Consider the following 21,084-nt stretch of genomic DNA (forward strand, 5'->3'; position numbering starts at 1 on the left):
ATAATATGATACAATTTCCCTAACCCCCACCCCACTTTCCAGTTTCACCTTTTTGTTTTAAAACCCTTCTTTTTGTCAACAAAAATCCATTTGAAGTAACTGTGCCTTTCACAAACAGGAGGATCTCCACGGCGGCACTCAGCCTCCCCTCAGATGACATTTTTATCTATGTGCCTTCTTAAAGCAGCTTGTGCCAAACACGCAAAGGTTAACAGGACGCAGATAACAGAGCTTAATGGGGTCAAATCAAGCTGATTCATGATCACTATGGAGAAGAATATCCTCCTGGGGAAAATACTTGTACTGAAAAATCCCATAAACCAAACCACTTGTTTATCTGTCATTCCCACAGAGATAGTAATGTAATTACTCTCGTAATTATCTTCATTAGTGTCAGGCATTATCTACAATTCATTCCTCTGCTCGAAGAGTCTGTTTGTTTATTTGCTGATTTTTTCCCCCCTCTACAATTTGGCCGAGTTCAGACTTTTGTATTTGTAAAGCCGCACGCAGGCATCTGTGCAGCACTGCCCTCACATTCTCTCCCCTAAAACAGAGATTGCTGTCTTTCAGTTCCAGAACTCCTCTGCCCACTCCCTGACATCCGCCCTTCATTACTTGGTTCCCGTGCGGCCACGACGACAGATTGTCTATCCTCTGGAAAAGCTTGGCATCAACGCTCCATCAAAGGCGGTCTCCAAGGATCCGGTGGGTAGCCGGGCGGCAGCAGGCAGGGAGGCGCCGAGCCAAGTCGCGCGGGCGTGGCAGATGGGGTAGCAGTGCCGTCTTCTAGGGAGTAGGCTGCTTCTTAATTACAGGGAGCCTGGAGCTCGTGCCCTTACAGGGGCTCCCTGCCCAGGCCCCCCTGCAGCCCTTTCCCTCAGGTGGTTATTTCACAGAAACCTGAAACAGGGGTGGCCTGATCCCTGGACGACAGACCCCACGGGGACGCTTCATGTCTCTGCCCAGGTGGGCGGGAGTCAAACTCCCGACGTATTTCTGTTTTCTTTCTCCTTCCTCAAACGCAGGATCTCCCTTTCCGCTGATGTTTTGTTTGCAAGGCAGAAGTGGGCATTCACAAGTCGGACAAAGCTGACTGAGACAGCAGAGCCGGGTCTTAAGCTGGGTTTGCTTTAACCCCTCTGTGGGGAGCCAGGATGATTAACAGGACCCTATAAGCTGCCCAGGGGTGGCACGGGGCTTAGCCTTAAAATGAACAACCCCGGGATGCGTTTTATTACCAGAACAGAAGAAACCCAAATAGAACCTAGATTGCACTTTCACTGAAAATGCACATGTGTGTGTACACATGGCCGTCTTCAATGAATTAGCTGGGAAAAAAACCCACGATCTTGTCAAGTTGATGTGCATATGTGGGTTTGTAGTATTTGTAGGCACTTCCATTTAAATAAGTTGAAAAAAAAAATTCCCTCAGTGTGCTGACATTGGTCTGTTGTGAGAGAGGAAAGAGGAAAGTGGAAGGTTTAAACTCTCCAAAAGATTAGCCAAGGAGTTGCTCGATACGGTGCTCAAATAAAGAGCTTGGGCAACCCCAGCACTGCAGGAAATATGTCAGTCTGCTGCCCCCAGCTCCCGGTCTGCAAATGGGTGCACTGGGTGGGGCGTGGGAGGGTCTCCATCAAGACCCGGCTGGGTGGCACCTGCTCACAGTAACCAAGGCTGCTTAAATCCTGCAATCATCCTTACATTTGTAAAATGGACAATAAATTTATATCTCTTTTCTGATAAGATCTAAATTTGTATTTGAGGAGTGACTAAAAATCAATAGCAGTTCTTTCCCTCCTTAACTCTTTATTATGGAAAAGGTCAAGCATATACCAAAGTAGAGAGAACCAGATAAAGCAGGGCTTCTCATCCTGTCTGTGCTGAGGGACCTTATTCTCTTTTTTTTTTTTTTTTTAAAGGTACAATCCAACATAGACCAATAGCTTTGTAAAAGGTGAATTCCTTAAGAATGAGTTTAACAACAAAGGAAGACAAAACTCAAGTCCAATTATTTTATTATTAGATCAAACAAGCACAATTACTCTCTTCAATGGTTATAAAAGTTGCTGAATGCTTCTCTCCATCTCTGTGCTTACATCTTCCAAGACCAATGACAGTTTGCCGATGGGCACCTGTCTTAGACCCCATGTTGAGTAGCACTGAAACACGCAGATACTTGGCACTGAGCTTCAAAAATGCCCTTTTCTTGCAATTCTTGGCCAATTTTGAATCATCTACACCCCCACCCACTTCTCCTTCCTCCTTATCATTTTGAAGCAATTCTCAGATACATATATTTCATCCAGGATCATGGGTAGGTTCTAGGTAGCAGGGCCCAGAGCACTGCAATTTACGGTTTGTTCACGCTGAAGGTAAGAGTGGCCAAGCCCATCTGGAGGACTTTTGGGACGGCTACCAGATGGGCTGTTTTTGAATTGGACTCCTTTGGAATGAAAGCCAAGACCCGCAGGTTTAGCACAAAGAGAGTGCCTTGGGGTCATAGAGGGTGGCTTCTTCTATCAGGCCCTACAACAGCTTCCCTAGAGTCATGGTGACCCCAGGAGAAGGTGCCTCCCTTCCCAAGGATGCAGCTTCTGTGTCAGATCAAGTTACTGCCCTTTTGCACTCACTGCTGAGAATCCTTCAAGGATGGACAGACCATATTATTGGGCCAGGAGAAGCCCTCACGGGACTCCATTGCCTTCAGCCCTTCCAAGGAAAGGCGGAATGCAAAGCTGTCACCTGGTTACCAAGAACAATGTTTTTGTGAATACCAGCAACTTCTCCCCACCTCTACCCCCAGGAATCTCCAGAGCCTGGAGTTCCAGGTAGGGATAAAGCCAGGAAAAAAAAAAAAAAAAAAAAAATTTTGTTTCATTCAAAACAATCTTATCATGACTTCCCAGGTTGGTATGAGTTAAAATCATTACTTACATTTCATAAACTTTTCTGTGGTAATCTCAGTGTGCCGTGTGTGCCCTGTAGAGCCGAAGCTCATTTCGAGGGACAGCAGAGATGGATTGTTTAAATCACTGGTCCAGGGAGACAACCACTTACCAGACGGGTGGGGCTGGTGCTTGGTACCTGCCATGTTGTGCCGTGTTGTCTATTGTATCTGTGAATTTTGACTTTTGTGGAAACACTTCTGCTGCTACTTATTGTACTTCTCCTTGAGAAGGTTCTAGTAAAGAATTAAATTAAGCAAACATGATTTAGTAAATATTTCAGAAATCTTAAAAGTTTTATCGAGGGATTATCAAGACCATAATCCACATGGGACAGGACTGGATACTCAAAAGTAAAAATGCTAAATTATATTATTTAAAATTTTTTTTTCTTTTCAACATTTTAGTTGGATTTCATGCTTTAGGCCAATTATCTGAGACAAGGGTGAGCCAAATAGAAATTTTCTAGGATGAATTTCTATAGAGTCTTAAAAGCATTGTTTTCTTAGGAGAGCAATAGTGTTGCAGCCATTGAACTTAGTGAAATTGAGTGACTGTCATTACTAAATGAACTCCTTTTACTTTCCCTTCAAGTTTGCTATACCCCCTAGCAGATGGAGGTTATATGGCTCCTTCACCGTGTCCGCACATTTCCCTGGCTGGGTACTTGCCTTTCTTACCTTTTATCCTACTTAAACCATCTCAGAGTGACCATCCATTCCCTTGCTTTCACGTAGGAAGCCAGTCTTCAAGGGAACAGATCACTCCAGGCATGAGTAATGGGATAGAGAGTGTTTCATCTCGGTGGGTTGCCAATTTGAATCTGGCACAAGCCAGCAGTGATTGAAATTCATCACTGTTGGCAGGGAAATATGTCCCCACCCACCCCAAGGCCCTGGTGGTTTCTGCCTGGTTTGGATGATGGGTGTCTCTGCCGTAATATACCCTATTGTTGTATTAATTGACTGCCTGCCCCATATCGGGTCTTAAGAAAGGACCTGGAAAACACATAAATGATTTTCATCACCTATTACAGAGGCGGGTCTCAAAGATTCATCATAATACCTCCACAGTCAACCAGCGTAGATTCATGGATAAGAGACAAGGTTTTTTTTTCTGACCAAGACCATAACCACATGGGCCAGGCTTGGAAGGCTCATTTCTCAGCTTGAATTGTCCATCTTGGTCTCACATTGTGAGAATTATTGGGACAGATTTTTTTTTTTTTTTTTTTAGTAATGAATCAGTGCATGGTCCACATGCATGAAAAGCACGGCCAGGGAAATACTCAGAATATGGCTGAATTAATTGAATGGCCATATTAATGAAAGACTGTGGAGCAGTTTGAGCCACACTGACTGTGGGATGGTTCTATTTTCTTTCCTTGCCTGCTCCCACATAGGCATTCAGAGATAACTGTGACCCCTGCCGTCTGGAAGTTCACAAACTGGTGCCCGTGTTAATGTGGTGACTGTTGTGGCTAGTTGAACCAGGGATGGGAGAGGGCCACACTGGCCCCGGTGTTGAGAGCCAGACTCAGGGGGAGGATCCACACTGGGTCTCCACCATCACTTGGTCAGGAATGCGTTTGTTCTGACACACTGTTTCATTTCAAATGAGTCTTACTTATGATATGAAATACCAGAAAATCTGCTTTGAGCTGAAACAGCTCATGTGCTCACTTCAGTCTCATACATGCTCCCCATCATTCATTTCGGTGTCTTTTGCCCTTCATCTTGGTTTATGGGATCCATAGAATTACAGTGTGAACTCATCTCTCTTTCTTTTCTTCCCCCCCAAATTTTTGGGACCAAACCAAGCTATTATCTTTCAGATGATGCAGGAATCTCATTTTCAGGGCAATCGATGCCTGTGGTTATTATTTGTGGTAGGTGGGTGGTTGATTAGTGATGGTCTTTTAAAGTCTTGACTAATGAATTCTTTGAGGCCTCCATGTTCCCTTTGTCCTTCTACAAAGGAAAATGGCGATTTATTTAACCCCCCCCCCCCACCCCAGAGCTAAGTGCTGGCCGGCTTTTTCCTGGTATGTGATCTCTCAAGAAGATGTCACTGACTGGCATTCAGTTACCCTTTGAATTGTCCCTTTTCATCTCGGCTGTTCTTCCCCAGTCCAGCGGTAATTACCATCTGATGGACTGTCACTGGATACTGTTTCACTTGTGCATCTGCTGCCCTAGGAAATTGCATTATTCTTCCAGCACCTGCTAAATTTTCCCCAGCTTGATTGTACCCCAACCCCTTCTTTAAACTTGGGAACTTTGGCTGCCCATGGTTAGACTCCACTGTTGTAGTTGTGGTCAGATTGTGTGGTGTATTTTGAAGTCAGCCCTTTGGCTTCTCCTCGATAGAGGTTACTAAAAATACGTACGCTTGTTTTTCAACATCGTATATGCCCTGATCCTCTCAGTGTGACCATGGTGATAGGATCTTGAAATGAAATTAACGCACTTTAAATCACGCCTATGAGTCAAGGGTGATTTTTCAAGCCATTTCTTAGCCATTTGCACTACCTATAGGAAGTATGTTTGAACCCTTTTCTCTGACATTCTTAGGATAGTTTATAGACATTCCTTCATGAGCTCTTTTTTTTCCTCCTTCAAACAGTACACGTTCTGTGGTCATTTCATTCCAGTTCTCTGAACACTATCTAGTTTAGTATTATATGCAGTATACATGTATACAGCAGTATGACTCATGTGCCATCAGTGATTTAGTCTCATTATTCTCATAATTCCTTCTCTATAAATTTACAGAAAAATCACAACAGCAGCGATTTCTCCCAATAGCCTTACTAAAGGCTTGCCATGCATGAATCATCCCATTTGACGCTCACATCAGCACGTGTAAAGAGTCACGGCTACTCCCCTCCTCAGGGTACCTAAAGAAAACAGGCTTGCAGGGAAGGAGGGTAAATGACTTGTCCAAAGACTAATTCATTGGCAGAGCTTCAGATCTGGATGGTCTGCTGCCAGAACCCTGCCTTCAACCATCATGATATATATATTCTCTTATCTAAAAAGCAAAAGTGTTGCTATCACAAGTCATTGTAGGAAGACCAAAACTACAGAAAAAGAAGATGGCTTGACAGTAGACCTTTTGGTATCTCCCAGATCTCTGGCACCAGATCCTTAGTCAAAAGGTGACCCACAGATAATGGTCTTTCCCCTAGAGAGGTTTGGATTTTCCTCTTGGCTGAGTCCTTCATTCTTGATTCTGATTCTGGGCCAGCCTGACTCTGGCCGGGGCTCGCCTGGGAAGGAACAGATGCACAGGGCCAGGCTGGTGTGCCAGGGTCAATTTTTAAACACCCACTGATCAGGCTATTGGTACTTCTCTCTCTAGCTTATTGTTGCAAACCTTTTGAAATGATAGTGGCAGCTGCTGGGAAAGGAGGAAAAATTGGGATCCCATACATAGGTTACGTTGTGTTATAAATTTCTCGATATTCAGTTCTGTGCTACATCGGGCTTCACAGTGTTCTTAGAAAGTGCTAGAATAAATGCCCTGGGAAAGAGACTGAAGGTTTGCCCGGGAGGCCAGGGATGAATAGGATATACTCTAGTGGCATAATTGACAAGCCTGGACATTGTTTAGAAATTGACCTGTGATCGAATGCCAGAATGAGATCTTCAGGGTGTGATAAGCTAAGACACTGTGAAAAGTAAAGTTACTTCTTAACAATCGCAACATCATCAAAAATCAATCCTACGTCTTATCCTCATTTTCTAAGATAGATATCATAGGACAGTCACTGTCTCTCTCTCCCTCTCTCTGTGCCTTCCTCCCTCCCTTTCTCTTGAACAGCTTTATTGAGACATAAGTTATATGCCCTACAATTCACCCATTAAATTATGAAATTTATTAGTTTTTAGTATATTACACAGTTGGGCAAAAAATACCATCTAATTTTAGAACTTTTTTTGTCACGCCAAGAAAGAAAGCCCTTAGTAGCTACTCCCTTTCCCCAGCCCTAGGCAATTACTGATTTATTTTCTGTTTCCATGAATCTGCCTACTGTGGACATTTTGTAGAAGTAGAGTTATACGATGTGGCATTTTGGGACTGTCTGCATTCACTTAGCATGTTTATAAGTTTCATCCATTTTCTTGTGTACTTGATTCCTTTTCTTTAAGATTTTATTTACTTGGGAGAGAGATTGAGAGAGCAAGGGAACACAGAGGGAGAGGGAGAAGTAGACCCCTGCTGAGCAGGAAGCCTGATGTGGAACTCAATCCCAGGACCCTGAGATCATGACCTGAGCTGAAGGCAGATGCTTAACCACAGAGCCACCCAGGCGCCCCTACTTTATTCCTTCTTATTGCTGAAGAATACTCTATTATATGTGTCCGCTACATTTTACATTTTATTTATCCATTCATCAGTCAATGGACATTTGAGTTGTTTCCATCACGTTGCAACGAACATTCCTGCACAGGTTTTTATGTGGCTATATGTTTTTGTTTCTCATGGGTGTGTATACCTAGGAGTAGGATTGCTCGTTCATATGGTAACTCTATGTTCAACATTTTGAGGATCTTCCAAACTGTTTACCCCAGTGACTGCACCATTTTGCACTCTCTCATTCTTGGGTGAGACCCAGCATTCCTGCTAATAAGTGGCCAAGTGCTGGTCCACTCAAGGCCATGGCCAGGCAGTGCACCTAACTCTTCTTTCAGTTCGGAAGCAGGGCTTCTCCACCACTCCTGGAGAGCATCATTCTTGGTTGACTGTACACCCACAATACTAGCTTCAGTCATTCTGAAAGCAGAATTTTTCCTAAAATCTGATCTCTCCTGATCTTGTCTTCCTTGCCTTACCCTCGCTGGCTCATCAGCCTTCTGTAGGCCTCCATGCACAGTTAGAAGAGCTCCAGCAGCAGGAGGGGGGAAAAAAAAAAAGCCCATCCAAACCACAAGAGAGAAATGGAGAACTTTCTGGTTTTTAAACCACCAGCCTGTCCTTTGTTTGAGTCCACCTTTCCTAGTGTTACCCCTTTTAAAACAGCTCCGAACAGGAGAAAAAAAAAAGAGAGAGAGAGAGAGAATCCTGGGGCTTTCCTGGATGCTGATCGGGTTCTTGCCATAACCCTGTAGGAAGAAAAAAAAAATGCATTCTGTTCCCTGCAGAGCCAGAGTAATGAATACCACAGAGGTCCAAAAGCGCCTCGGGATACATCAGCTGCCTGCTCTTGCTCTGGAGGGCCCCAGCCAAGCCGGGCTCCTGGGTGGACCTGGGCTCCCTGGGGCAGGAACTGGCCTTCACGGCTAAGTGGCTTCTTCACAATCCGCCTTCAGGGAGGAAAAGGCAAGGCAGCACCAACAGGAGGCTTTGCTTTGTGTATTTTTAAATAGCTGGGGATATAAAATGACAAAGGGGACAATTAGCCCTGCAGATGCTGACTCTGACTCAGGAAGTTACTTCTTTTCCTCTTGATTAAAAAAAAAAAAAAACAGGCTGTTACAAAAGCAGTCCATATTGATAGTAGAAATTTTAGGAAAAATCAATAGAAAATCCCTACAACCTGCAATCCTCTCTCACTAGGTTACCTTTGTTAATATTTTGGTGTTTTTACTTTTAGCTTATTTTCTGTGGGAAAAAAAAATACATGGCGATCAAATACGGCATTTTGAAACACACTTTTACACTGAATATATCGTGAATGTCTTTGCATGTTACGAAGTATTCCAGAATGTCCCTTTAGTGGTTGCACTTGCCCTGTGATGAACGACCCCCTAACCATCCGTGAGTACTTCCTGTGCTGGGCTCTGTGTCAGACACCTGGACGGATCGACTCACAGAAGTCGGGGTGTCATTGTCCCCGATTTGCAGGGGAGCAGGGGAGCAAACAGGTGAGGAGAGGTTCAGTTATGTAGCAGAGCATTAAGCCCAGCAGGACTTGTGGGACTAATGACAAAGCCGCTTGATTTCTGCCTTCTGCCGCTCTGTAAATGTGCTCTCTGTGGCCGGGTTTGCCGCCCCCCGCCCCCCCCCTCCCCCGGTACCCAGACAGAAAGTAGGCAGGCCTGTGACTTTTCTGGTCAGTTTTAGGTAACAAAAGTTGCATGGGTCACCCCTCCAAATCACAGAACCTCATCTTATTCCACGAAATGTCCAGTTTCATTTCCTGTAATAATCAAAACTCCATTTTCCTCTGAAGATTAGAGTTCCTGCTTCCTCTGCTGAAGCCTGTACCTGGGGAAGGAGGGCAGAGAGGCCCTTTTCTCTCTAACTCACCAAACTCCCACTTGTTTAGCATCTCTTTAGCTTATTACAGTTCAGGGTATTTTTCTTTAAGCCTGTTAGTTTCTTGTTATTTAGCTATATTCCTGGTCCTTGTGAAACTGGGGGGCCAGGGCAGGGAGGAGGGGCGGCGTGGGGGTGGTGGATTCCTTCTGTGACTGCTGTTGTCATTGGATAGCTCCTGCTCTCTGGGCCGGACTCCTCCTCTCACAGCCGGTGCTTGGTTTCCTCAGATTGCTGTCACTGGGGACCTCCCACCCTCAACCCCTCGTGCCGGCAAGAACCCTCTAGCTCTGCAGCCTGAGTCTTAATCTCCCCTCAAGGTGGCCCCCTAGGAAAAACCTCCGATAAAAGTCCACACCTGTCAACAGATGGCCGCTGCAGGCCACCTTCACTTCGTTGCCCAGCAGCAGCCACCCACCTGACGTGCCCTTCAGATCTCTTGGGCAGAAATCACGTAGCAGTCCACTTGGTCAACTAACTGTGGGAGCTCATGTGAGGGTGGCTGAGGGCCCCCATGCCCTTTTCTTGAGACTTAAAGTGAAAGACAAGGCCATCCCCATGTCTCCTCTTTGGGGTGGGGTGGCATCTGACCCAAAGCATATCATTGTAGCTCACTGAGGAAATCTCCAGAAGAATCTTCTCTTATATCTATTTTTCTTACCCTTTTATATTCTCATTGTGAGTGACAGCTTTAAAAGTCATTTAACCAGTACTTGTCCACCTGCTTTGACATTCTTCACAAGAGGAGTTTCTTTGGAATGTAGCACCCATTGTCTTCAGCCTCTGATGTCCTGAGTGACATAACTTACCCGAGGCTAGACAGCTGCCGGGCGCAGGCTTTGGGACGGCAGCATCCTGTGCCAGATCCCAAGATTCACCACTGGTGTTGCTAGCCAATTCCCTAATGTTGGTCATTTCAGTCTTTATCCAAATTATATCATTATGAACAATGCTGCCATGTCCATTCTTGTTATTTTTGAGGATATTCATCATTATGTCCTTTCAGCAAATTCCTGGAAACTGTTTTGCTAGGTCAAAGGTAAAGCTACTCTTTCTGGAATCAAAAAACATGAAGTTTTAGAATTTAGGAAAATAAAAGTTATGATTCCCTTCTTTGAAAAGATCATTTCTCTTTGCAATGGGTTTGCTTTGTCTAAGTAAACCACCAGCATGCAGGAAGCCCTTTTTTATTGTCAGATATAAATGTTTGGAGTCAGATAATGAGGTCTATTTTCCCATTTTTCTTGGGCTCCACTGAATCTCTCCATGGAGTCTCCACTCCACCTGAAGGGAGAAGTAATCTCCGTCAGTTCCAAGTAAATTTTACCATTTAATGTTTAAATGGAGTTCATTCAGGAATTTTCCCTCTTCCCCCCACCCCAGTGGGGAAGACATTACAGTTCTTGAGAGCCCATGAAGCATCTTGGCATCACGGAGGCATGGAGGGGTTGGGGAGCCATGGTCTGGTGCTCAGAACTTCAGTTTGTCCTAACACATCCCTTATTTTGTCATCCAGGTCCCCAGCTGGCCCTTAACTACTTACAGTGGGGACATTCTCTTCATGGCCTTGAGAACTGTTCGAGTCAGGCAGGCTGTTGACTGGAGTGTGCTCTTCCTGTCTGTCTTTCTCAGTATATATCCTTCCCCCCCACACCCCGCTGTCTCTTTCTTTCACCCCCTATGCTTCCCTCTCTGGCTCTCTCCCTCTGGCCCCCCTCTGGACTTTGGGAAGCTCATGACCTGCCTCATCTTCTTTCTTGCCCTGACACCGCCCTCAACCATCTCCACCCTTCTCGGAACAGGTGGCAGGGGCATCCCTGTGAGGCACAGATTGCCCTGCTCCCATATTCCCATGTTCTCCAGAACCTCTTTGAGGATCCTGTCCCTGTCTTCCACTTTCATGGCTCTAAACAGAGGGAGGAGAGGCCTGTTCTATACTTGTCTCTCTTTCCCTCCTCTTTTCTTCTTCCAGTATAGGGACGACAGACTTTGTTGTCACCATGTGTTCTTTTGAAATCTATCGTTTAAGAAGTGAGGCATCAACTCTGACTTCTGATACTCCAAAGTCAGGCTTTTCTGAGACTCAAAAATCTTCTCTCATTCTGCCATGAGTTTTGAAAAGAAGTGACCTACTCACTCTTCTGCAGCTGTCTGTCCAATGGCTGGTGTCCCCTGACTGCTGCCTGAAGATGTCAGGAGAAGTCATGAGTCAACAGGACAGGAATGAAATCCATCTGTTAATATTAAGTAGTACGCCTCCATGATGATAACAATAATATACACACAGATTGCAGACCAAGAAGGCCCCTGTGGGGCTGGCTCACTGCCTCTGGCCAATGGAGGAATTAGAAAAACATAGCTCCATTCATTATGAAGTGATTTTATGTCCATGGATGCACATATTATAAATCTAACTTTTAGATCTTTTCATGAAAGCTTTTAGATGTTGTATCTTGTTAATAAATTCTAGTTTAAAAAGGAAAAAAATAGAAGAGAGACAGAGAGAGGTAAACCAAGAACCAGACTCTTAACTATAGAGAACAAACTGATGGTTACCAGAAGAGAAGGGGGTCGGGGAAGGGGAGAAATAGGGGATAGGAATTAAAGAGTATGCTTGTCCAGATGACAATAAGTAAGGTGATTTTAAAAATAAATAAATTCTTGTTTTAAAAAGTAAGATACACTTTCTTAGAAGATGCGAAAGACTAGGGAAACAGACAAGCCAGCCAGGAACCTAGAGAGGTCATACATTCCCATGGAGCTCAGGCAGATTTGAAGTTTTCTACAATTTAGTAATTTTCATAAAGCCTTCTGAGTTCAATTGTCCTCATTTACACACTCACCAACTGTGAAGGGAAAGTGACATTTGCCCCAATTGGAGGCAAAGGAGCAAGCCAAAGTGCTGGCTACCTTCCTGCCCGCTCTGGCCTGCCCCCTGCTGCCTCAGCCCCGGGGACCCCCGCCACCCCCCCGCCCCCCGCACGTTGCCCCCATCCCAGGGGCAGCTCCAAGTCCTCTGCCTTCCATCCTCACACTGCCGCCTTTCTCTGGGGTCGAAGCTCTTTAAGGAAAAATAAAAACCATTATCCAGTCTGTTGCCTCCAGACCATTAAGCTGAGTCAAGATTACTGACGTCATGATCTCCATGGTAACCAACTTAATAAGCAAGAAAGAAAACAAAAAGGGCAGCTTAAAAACAGGAGAAAAAAAGAGAGAGAGAGAGATAGAATAAATAGGTATGGAAGGAGCGTGGGAGCCGTAAAGGTTTTTTATTGCTACTTGTTGGAGATCTCAAACACGAGTCGACAACAGCACGGGCCGTTCCGGCGGTTGGAACCCCTGGTAATAAACGTGAATTACATCCTATACCCTTGCTCCTACTTCTCGCGCTCTTCAGTCGTGTCCCGGGTTTTGTTTGCTCTGTTTTTGTAATATAATTCAGTGCGTTGAAATGATCACCATGGTAGTCGTTATAATCAAGGTTTTTATGGCAGTTTTTGTGTTTAACTGAAAGGAGCCATGCTGCTAGGGAGCCAGTCTGGGACAGTGCTCTCCCGTCACCCTGGTGAAGCTCCTCTGGCGAAACTGTCCCCGTTGTCACCTCCATGCACTGACCCTCAGTACGGTGCTCCAGTGAAACCGGAGGTGATTGTTGATTTTAAGAATTGAACCACACGCTTTCTTTTCTTGTGCCGTTTCTTCCCTTCCCTCCCCTTCTCCTTCCTTCCTCCCTCTCTCCCTTCCTTTCTCTCTCTCTTTCTCTCTGCTCCACACCCAGCATGGAGCCCAGCAGGGGACTTGAACTCACAACCCTGAGATCAAGACCTGAGCTGAAATCAAGAGTCAGACGCTTAACCAACGGAGCCACCCAGGCACCCCTAGGCATTTTCTATCACAAGTTTTAATTTGTGAGCTGGTCATAAATGATGTCTGATAGTGTCCCATGGAAGTATATATAATCGGCCACTATTTTAATTAGTTTACTAGACATCCTCCCTCTGTACACACTGGGTCTGGAATCACACTGTGTCAGTAGGACCCCAACTAGTGGTCCCCTGGGCCAGGTGACTTCTAACAGCTCACCCCTCCCTTTGTGTCATCAATAGGGGGATAGACACACAGACAGATACACACCTGTGTGATCTGATTCACTCCAAAGGCAGGGGTAAATGCCAGACTCTGAAGGCGTTTGGGTGGCTAGATTCAACTCTATGCCCAGTGCCCTGTCCATGACCTTGGTTCGTCACCCCTTCTATCTTGTCAGGTGTAGGCACCTGACTCTATTCTTCATGAGGATTTTCCTACCATCTCCCCTCTCTCTAGTGTTTTGCTGTGCGGGGGCTGTTTGTTCTGGAGGATGCTGCCTAGGGCCCAGAAACCCTTGGATCCTCTCAAGGCAGCCAGGCTGAGATCTAGGTTCCCTTGGGCATGAAGTGAGACAGGACATGAGTGGCTTGCCTTCTGGTGACCTGCCCCACTGGAGGACAGCCCACCAAGCCCAAATTCCAAAAGAATCTCCAGGCCCTAAGTATCCAAATGCATCTGTTTATTTTTTTCTGGTTAATTAGGGATTTATTTCAACTATATAAAAATAGACATGCATATAAGAAAAGCAGGAAAGAAACACATACAAACAAAAAAATAGTTATGCTGGTGTTAGAGGGAAACTTTTTGTAAAGACTTTATTTATTTGCCAGAGAGAGAGAGAGCATGAGACAGCATGAGAGTACAGGCAGGGGAGCGGCAGGCAGAGAGAGAAGCAGGCTCTCCGCTGAGCAGGGAGCACGATTCGGGACTCGATCCCAGGACCCTGGGACCATGCATGACCTGAGATGAAGGCAGATGCTTAACCGACAGCCACCCAGGTGCCCCAGTGTTAGAGGGAATTAAAACAACAACAACAACAACAACAACAACAACAACAACAAAACAGCTCTGAATATCATCTTTTGCAAAATAAAACATAGAAAAACATTAAATAATTCAATGAAATTGTTCAATTGGTTTCATTATATTTCTCTGCAAATAAAAACAAGAAAGCCTGGAGGAGATAGAAGATGAGAGGTGGGAGAGTGAGGTCAGGAAAACTGCTCTGGTAAAGGTCATTTAAGCAAAGACCTGACCTGAAGGGTAGAGGGGTGGTGTGGGGGCCAGGAGGAAGGAGCTGATTTCCTTTCTTCATACCTGTCTGAAAACTAGGCAGTCCCAGGGCCTGCCCCTTCCCTGCAGGTGAGGACCTCCACCACCTGGGCACACTCCCATGGGGACACACCCAATAACAGCACTGAAGCTTTGCCTTTGATTTCAGTTATTTTTTTTTTAAGATTATATATTTATTTGTTTGTTTGTTTGTCAGAGAGAGAGAAAGGGAGAGAGCACATGCAGGCAGAGTGGCAGGCAGAGGCTGAGGGACAAGCAGGCTCCCTGCTGAGCAAGGACTCAAATCCCAGGATGGTGGGACCATGACCTGAGCTGAAGGCAGCCGCTTAACCAACTGAGCCACCCAGGCGTCCCGATTTCAGTTGTTTATTTTTTTAAGATGTTATTTATTTGACACAGAGAGAGATCACAAGTAGGCAGAGAGGCAGGCAGAGAGAGAGGGGGAAGCAGTCTCCCTGCCAAGCAGAGCCGGACATGTGGCTTGCTTGATCCCAGGACCCTGAGATCATGACCTAAGCCCAAGCCCGAGGCTCAACAGAAGGAGTCACCCAGGTGCCCTTCACAGTTATTTTAAATGAATTGCATGCCACAAGCCCAACAGATGCAGTTAAACATTTCAGATTTTGTACTTAAACCTTCCTTTTCTTGTTAACCTCCCATAGCTTACTCAAAGCACTACCAGAGCCCTGTGGAGTTGTAATGCCCCTTGAAGCAGTGACTTCTGTTTATTAATAAAGGATAAAAAACAAAACAACAACAACAAAAAAAAACCCAACTCCGATAAGAGTTCAGAATTTCAGGTATCCAAGTGATTGGAAAAGATTAAATATTTTCCCTAGATGGCAGTTGGCCTCCTAGGAATTCCTGGGGAGGGCATTGTATCTGTTTAAGAAAAAATGACAAAGTAACTGCTATTTTGAAGGCTTTCCTTGACAGATGTGTAGAGTATAGAAATCTATGTATTATTAAATAATTCTTTATAATATGCTCAAGAATAAGCAATTTGTAAGCCTGTTTACGTTCTCGCCATCTGGGTGCATTCTGTCACCCATCTGTTTCATGTAATTATGTAATTATCAATATAAGGAAAGAATAGGTGATATAATTAACAAGAAAAACCGATCCACACTGAAGAGTAAAAATGACATGCATCTGTTGAATTGCTTTTTGTTTCTCTTCCTTCATTGTTAACTGTTTTTTCATTTCACAGTTGCATTCAGGCTGTCGGCTTGTATCACACCCCCAGGAGAGCTGTTTTTGCCCTGGCATACTCTCGCATGCTCTCTCTCTGTCTGTCTGTCTCTCTCACATACACACACACATGAACACACACAGAGTGATTAATAAAGTATCGGGGAGCTGACATAACTTTGAAAGAAATGAGCAAGGTCTTCTAGGTATTATTCATTGATTCTCTACCACTAGGAGAGCCCTGATAGTCATTTCCAGAACACATAATATGACAGCTAGAACTCTAGGAAATATTTAAATTAATTAGTGACAGATGGAAGGACCAGGCCGGGGTGTGTGGCCCTCACACAGGATATTGGAAAGAGAAGCCACTTTAGAAGAATTCCCCTGCTTGGTACTTTTAATGTCAAGGCTCAAGCAATACGTGGTATTTCATGATAGTACAGCAATCCCAGTGGACTGGCTTACCTTCTGCCCAATCCCACTAGTTAGTTGTGCAAGTCGTTCTATCATGTAATGGATGGAAACGATGATGGCTCCCGGGTATTTATGGACAGCGATGCCGACCACGTGGCCACCCACTCCTCTGTCTGCTAGGGCTGGGCTCAGATGCTCTCTCTCCGTGACTTGGGACCAGCAGAAGGGGCATATGTGTGTATTCGTGGGGGGCATTGCAGGGATCTCTCCACTCCTGCTCTCCAGAGGATGGATGTTCCCTATAGGAATTCTCCCCAACAATTAAGGAAGCCCTCACCTTGACCAGACCTTAGATTTCAGTTCTAAGGCACACAAAGAGGGGCAACCCCCTGACCCATTTAGACGGTAGTCCTTACTGGAAATGAAGGCATTGAAATCTCCACATTTCCTTCCATTGATTCAAGATCAGGAGCAGGCCTCCTGATGTGCTGGGCAGACCATCCTGCCCCTCCTTCCAGGGAGAACCCTCCCAGGGCTCTCTCCCCTGCTCCCTGTTCCCGGTGTGTGCATGGGAAGGGAAGGGAAATCCCAGAGCTGGGGGCCCATAAAAACTGCAGAATAACTCTCACCAAAGAGCTAAGCCTCACTCACAAGCTGAGCTAGAAATCTCTAATTCAGTCATTTCTTGACTTCTGCCTAAAGCTATGTTTGTTTGTTTTTTATTAAAGATTTTATTTATTTATTTGACAGACAGAGATCACAAGTAGGCAGAGAGGCAGGTGGCGGGGCGGGGGGGTGGGTGGGGAGCAGGCTCCCTGCTGAGCAGAGAGCCCGATTCAGGGCTCGATCCCAGGAACCTGAGATCATGACTTGAGCCGAAGGCAGAGGCTTAACCCACTGAGCCACCCAGGCACCCCTAAAGCTATGTTTTTAAAAACAGTGCCGTGCACCAAATGTAAAGCTGGTTGTGTTTCCTCTTGCTAGGTGAGCATTTCACATATTAAGATGGCGGTGGTTTAACGACCTCTTCTTCTCGTTGCATCCCGTGATGGAGCCTCTTGGGCACAATGGCTCCGGCCAGGCCTGGCTTGCTGGTTGACCTCCCATCCCGGGAGGCTTGTGTAGGGGCAGTCACTGACTTCCCACCTCCACTCTTCCGTGATCAGGAAGAAAATAAATCACTAGTTCCCACCTAGGTTCCTCTCTGTTGCTTTGAAGAGTTTTCTTTGATAAATTCTCCATAAAGCAAATAACCATCCTCCAGTCTATTTGTATTTTGAATTATTACTTCTGTGGATTTCTTTTTAAGCCATGGATTCCCAATGAACAAATATATAAGAGAAAATCATTAGGCCCCCCGTAGGGAGAGTATTTTAAAGGAGTAAGTAATAGGGACAAATGTGGCTAGATTTCTCAGGGGATTTGGTGGGTTTTGACTTAATACTTACTTATTTCCTTAATTCAAAGTTAAAATAATTTAATTGCAGCCATGCTGACTAATCCATCAAGGATTTTAAAAGGAAGAATGCCATCTGATTCCTAAATAACCTTTCTTGTGTCATTTCTAGTTTTGAAAAGGTTTTAACAATGATTTCTTTCAAGAAAGATTTCAGCTTATATCTTTGAGTCTTTTTTTCTTTTAACAAAAGAGTATGGGGTGGTGGTTCCTCATGAGAAAATTGTCATAGAAGAGATATTTACATATATATCATATTCAGCTAAAAAATTCAAAATGAAAAAAATCCTTGTATTTTATAAAAACCCTATTAAAAATCATTAAAGCTCAGACTAAGTGGTTTTCACTTAACCCTCCAAAGTGGCATTAATTTTTCAAGTGGTAACTGTTGCTGAAGATGCTATTGTGCCCATGTTAAATGTTTAATGATTTGGTAGTACATGCATGGCTTAAAATCCATTATTTATTGCACCTTCGCTTCCCTGGCAAAGGTGATGATTTTATAGCCCCAGCAGTCATGCAAACACATTTATACCAAACCGATGACTGATAATAAATTTCCTTACTGTAAATGTCAGTGGGTTTCATGTGTTGCTGCCATTACATCTTGTTTGGAAGCCGAACGCGACACAGTTATGGGAGGCGCCAGATGGTGTCATTAACACGAACGCTGGGACTGTTTACCGCTGACGTGCATGTGAGAAATTAAAAGGGCGGGCCTGTCTTTGCACCGAAGCATGATGTCAGCGGTGCACAGGTGTAAAGACAGGGCAATATGCTTGCCTATTCCCTTCCATCCCACCAAGAGGGATTTCTCTCTGAAAATAGTTTTGTGTTTGAATATAGAACAAGGTGAAGCAAAGGGGAACCTTCTCCTGAGGACTCCTGCTTGATTTTGTGCGTGGAGGGACTCAAGTACCCTGAATTCACACCTGCCATCCTATAGGTGGTTCCCACATCAGTGGCAAGCCAGCTTCTCTTCCAGGCATGGCAAGGCCTTTTGTACTAATTAATTATAGCAGGATTGTTGTTGTTGTTGTTGGTGGTGGTGGTGGTGGTGGTGGTAGTGGTGTGTGTGTGTGTGTGTGTGTGTGTGTGTGTTGTAATTTCAGATATTTAAATGCTTATTTTGGAAAAGTTCTGTTGAGAGCATGGAATTAGCATTTCTAAAAAGTGTTCCGAATAATTAGGAATTGATTCAAAGAATGAGGAGAAGAAGGAAAGTGAAAATTTTCTGAACTAATTTCTTCCATGCAATGGGCTCATCTGTTCGTAAGAATTAGCAGGGGGATCAAGACCTTGACTTTCCCTGCTCCAATGTGAAGCATCTGAATGACTGAAATTAGCCTCCCATGTTTGATTAAAATGTATCTCTGTGTTAATTGGGCAGTGGCCACTCCCATTTATTGTCTGTCAGTTTCTTCCTGTGGCGGTTTCTGCTTAGCTCCCTTCTTTTCAATTTCAAAAGAAGCCGGTTTGTTGTCTTCCTTTCTCTTGAACCCATTGATTCTGACCAAATTCCTTTGAACTTTGTTTTTAGCCTTAGCATTCTCCATAGGAATTTGCAGAAAGCTTTCTTCTCTCCAAACAATCATTGTGCATTGCTATCACAAAAAAGCCCAGGGAAACTTTTGGTGCGCAGAGTTTTTAAGTCATGTGAAAAAGAATACAAACCATTGTTTGCACTGAGTTGAAAGAGATAGACTTAATTCCTTCAAACAGAGGTACAGTTGGAAGTCAACAAGAATAATGAGTCTAATTGAAAGACTGAAAGTGCACTTGAAGGCACACCTTCCAAATGAAAAAGAGTCAGGCATTTTAGCTTGCTCCCAGGACAAGCAAGCAAGTTGAAAATCACCGGGGGTGAAAATAAATAGTAAGGAGACAGTGCGACTGAAAAGCTGTATCTGGGAATAGCACTCAGTTGGACAGAGGTGCTCAGGAAAATTACTTCTTTTCCTCCATGGTTGTCATTTTCCTAACAAATGAACCAGAGGTCTAAACCGGCAGTGCAAATAGTCACGTATGTGACCTGAGCAAACGGCCTCTCCCCTAGGAGAATGGAAAAGTTCTCATCTTATTCTGTGCCCAGAGGTGGGAGATGGCAGCACCAACACAGCTGGTTGTGGGTTTTCTCTCCCAGCCTTCTCTCTTGACCTCTGCTCCTCCTTTCCCTCCCCGTCTGTGTCCCACTCTCCTCCTGGATTGCCCAGGCAGAACCATTCTGCCTTCTCTGGACAGCCTCTGAAAATGCATTTATAGAGACTAATCTGTATTTCAGTGGGAGGTGCCACCCTTCCAGACCCTTTTCCTGGCTTTTCCCTCTCACCCAGAAAGTTCTCTCCCTTGTCCATCTGAACATTTATTGTTCCTTCTAAATCCAGCTCTGTTGGCACTTTCTCCAGAAAGACTTCCTTGCCATCCCAGACCACCCAAACATCAGCTGTTTCCAGAATTGCCTAGCTCTGCAAAGCCTTTGCTACCAACCCACAGTATCATGAACTAAAGGAATGTGTGTTCTTTTGATCCACTAAATTTTGGATTGGTTTGTTACATAGCAATGGGTTCCTGACACACTCCCCTTATCACTGCATTTTATGTACAGTGTTTTACTTGTTTATAGGTCTGTCACCTGACTTATTGCTAATTAAAGATGGGAACCATGCTTCATTCTTAGCTCAGCACATAGACCATAGACCAATGTTTGGCACACGGTAGATGCTCAAGATGTATTTGTTGAGTTGACATTGTTGCATTAAGCTCTATGTTAAAGTTTTGATGGCAGAATTTCTGGCATCAGGGTACTGAATGGGTTTATCCTGATGCCCCAAGGCGAGAATCATCTCACATATCCAACTGCCTTCTCCAACAAGTTAGACTGGCTTTGTTGCTAGAATATTGATTTCATTCAAACACTTTTTCCAGGTACTTCTCTGACTGGGGACAAGACACTGTGACATTGTAGCTCTCTGCTATGTATTTGTCAGTTGTTTCTATAAAAATAAGGGCAGATTCCAGTCTACTTCTAGGATATCAAATGCAAAATACTGGCAAGCATTTCAACTGTTTGGGCATCCCTGATAAACCACATGTCCCACCCTTTATGATGTGGGATGGAAAGAGAAGGATGACCTGAAAGCCTCTTTCTTTAAGCACCTATTTCTTTAAGGTGTTTTCAGACAGATGATACACCACGCATTCTCCATAAACCTTACTCTTACTTTTTTAGACAAGGAAAATAACCAATGATGTAGCTGCTGCTGCTTCTTTCTTCTTTGAAATTAACAAAAATCTCAAAGTAAACTTGTCACAGATTATTTCATATATTTCTCGGACTCCTTACATAATTATTAAGACATTCAGAGTCAAATTCTATATTGTAAACATACACATACATGCATTTTTCATTTCATGCCTGAAGAACCATTTTTATTTTCAAATACCTGTAGGAGAATGCCATCTTTTCAGAAGGGCATCGTTTAACAGGAAGAGTGTCTTCCATCACTTTTGAATTTGAGTGTTTGCAAAACCTTTGAGACCATAACTTCATTTGCTTACACACAGGTCTTTCATGGGGATATAGAAATTGAGAATGATTAAGCAGCAAGGAAGTTTTTCAGGAGCTACATGCGTAATGTATTAGTA

At 44.3% G+C, this 21,084-nt stretch overlaps 1 protein-coding gene across 5 annotated transcripts in view; it reads left to right on the forward strand.

Moving 5' to 3' along the window:
* Nucleotides 1-21,084, forward strand: part of CFAP61 (cilia and flagella associated protein 61) — a 285,821-nt gene that overhangs the window by 135,281 nt on the left and 129,456 nt on the right. For all 5 annotated transcript variants that reach the window (XM_032351542.1, XM_032351539.1, XM_032351538.1 and 2 more), the window contains one exon: nucleotides 574-708. In XM_032351542.1, coding sequence (XP_032207433.1) covers nucleotides 574-708 — 135 coding nt within the window. The remainder of the gene's footprint in view (nucleotides 1-573; nucleotides 709-21,084) is intronic.

This window comes from Mustela erminea, chromosome 7, assembly GCF_009829155.1.
Source record: "Mustela erminea isolate mMusErm1 chromosome 7, mMusErm1.Pri, whole genome shotgun sequence".
NCBI lineage: Eukaryota > Metazoa > Chordata > Mammalia > Carnivora > Mustelidae > Mustela > Mustela erminea.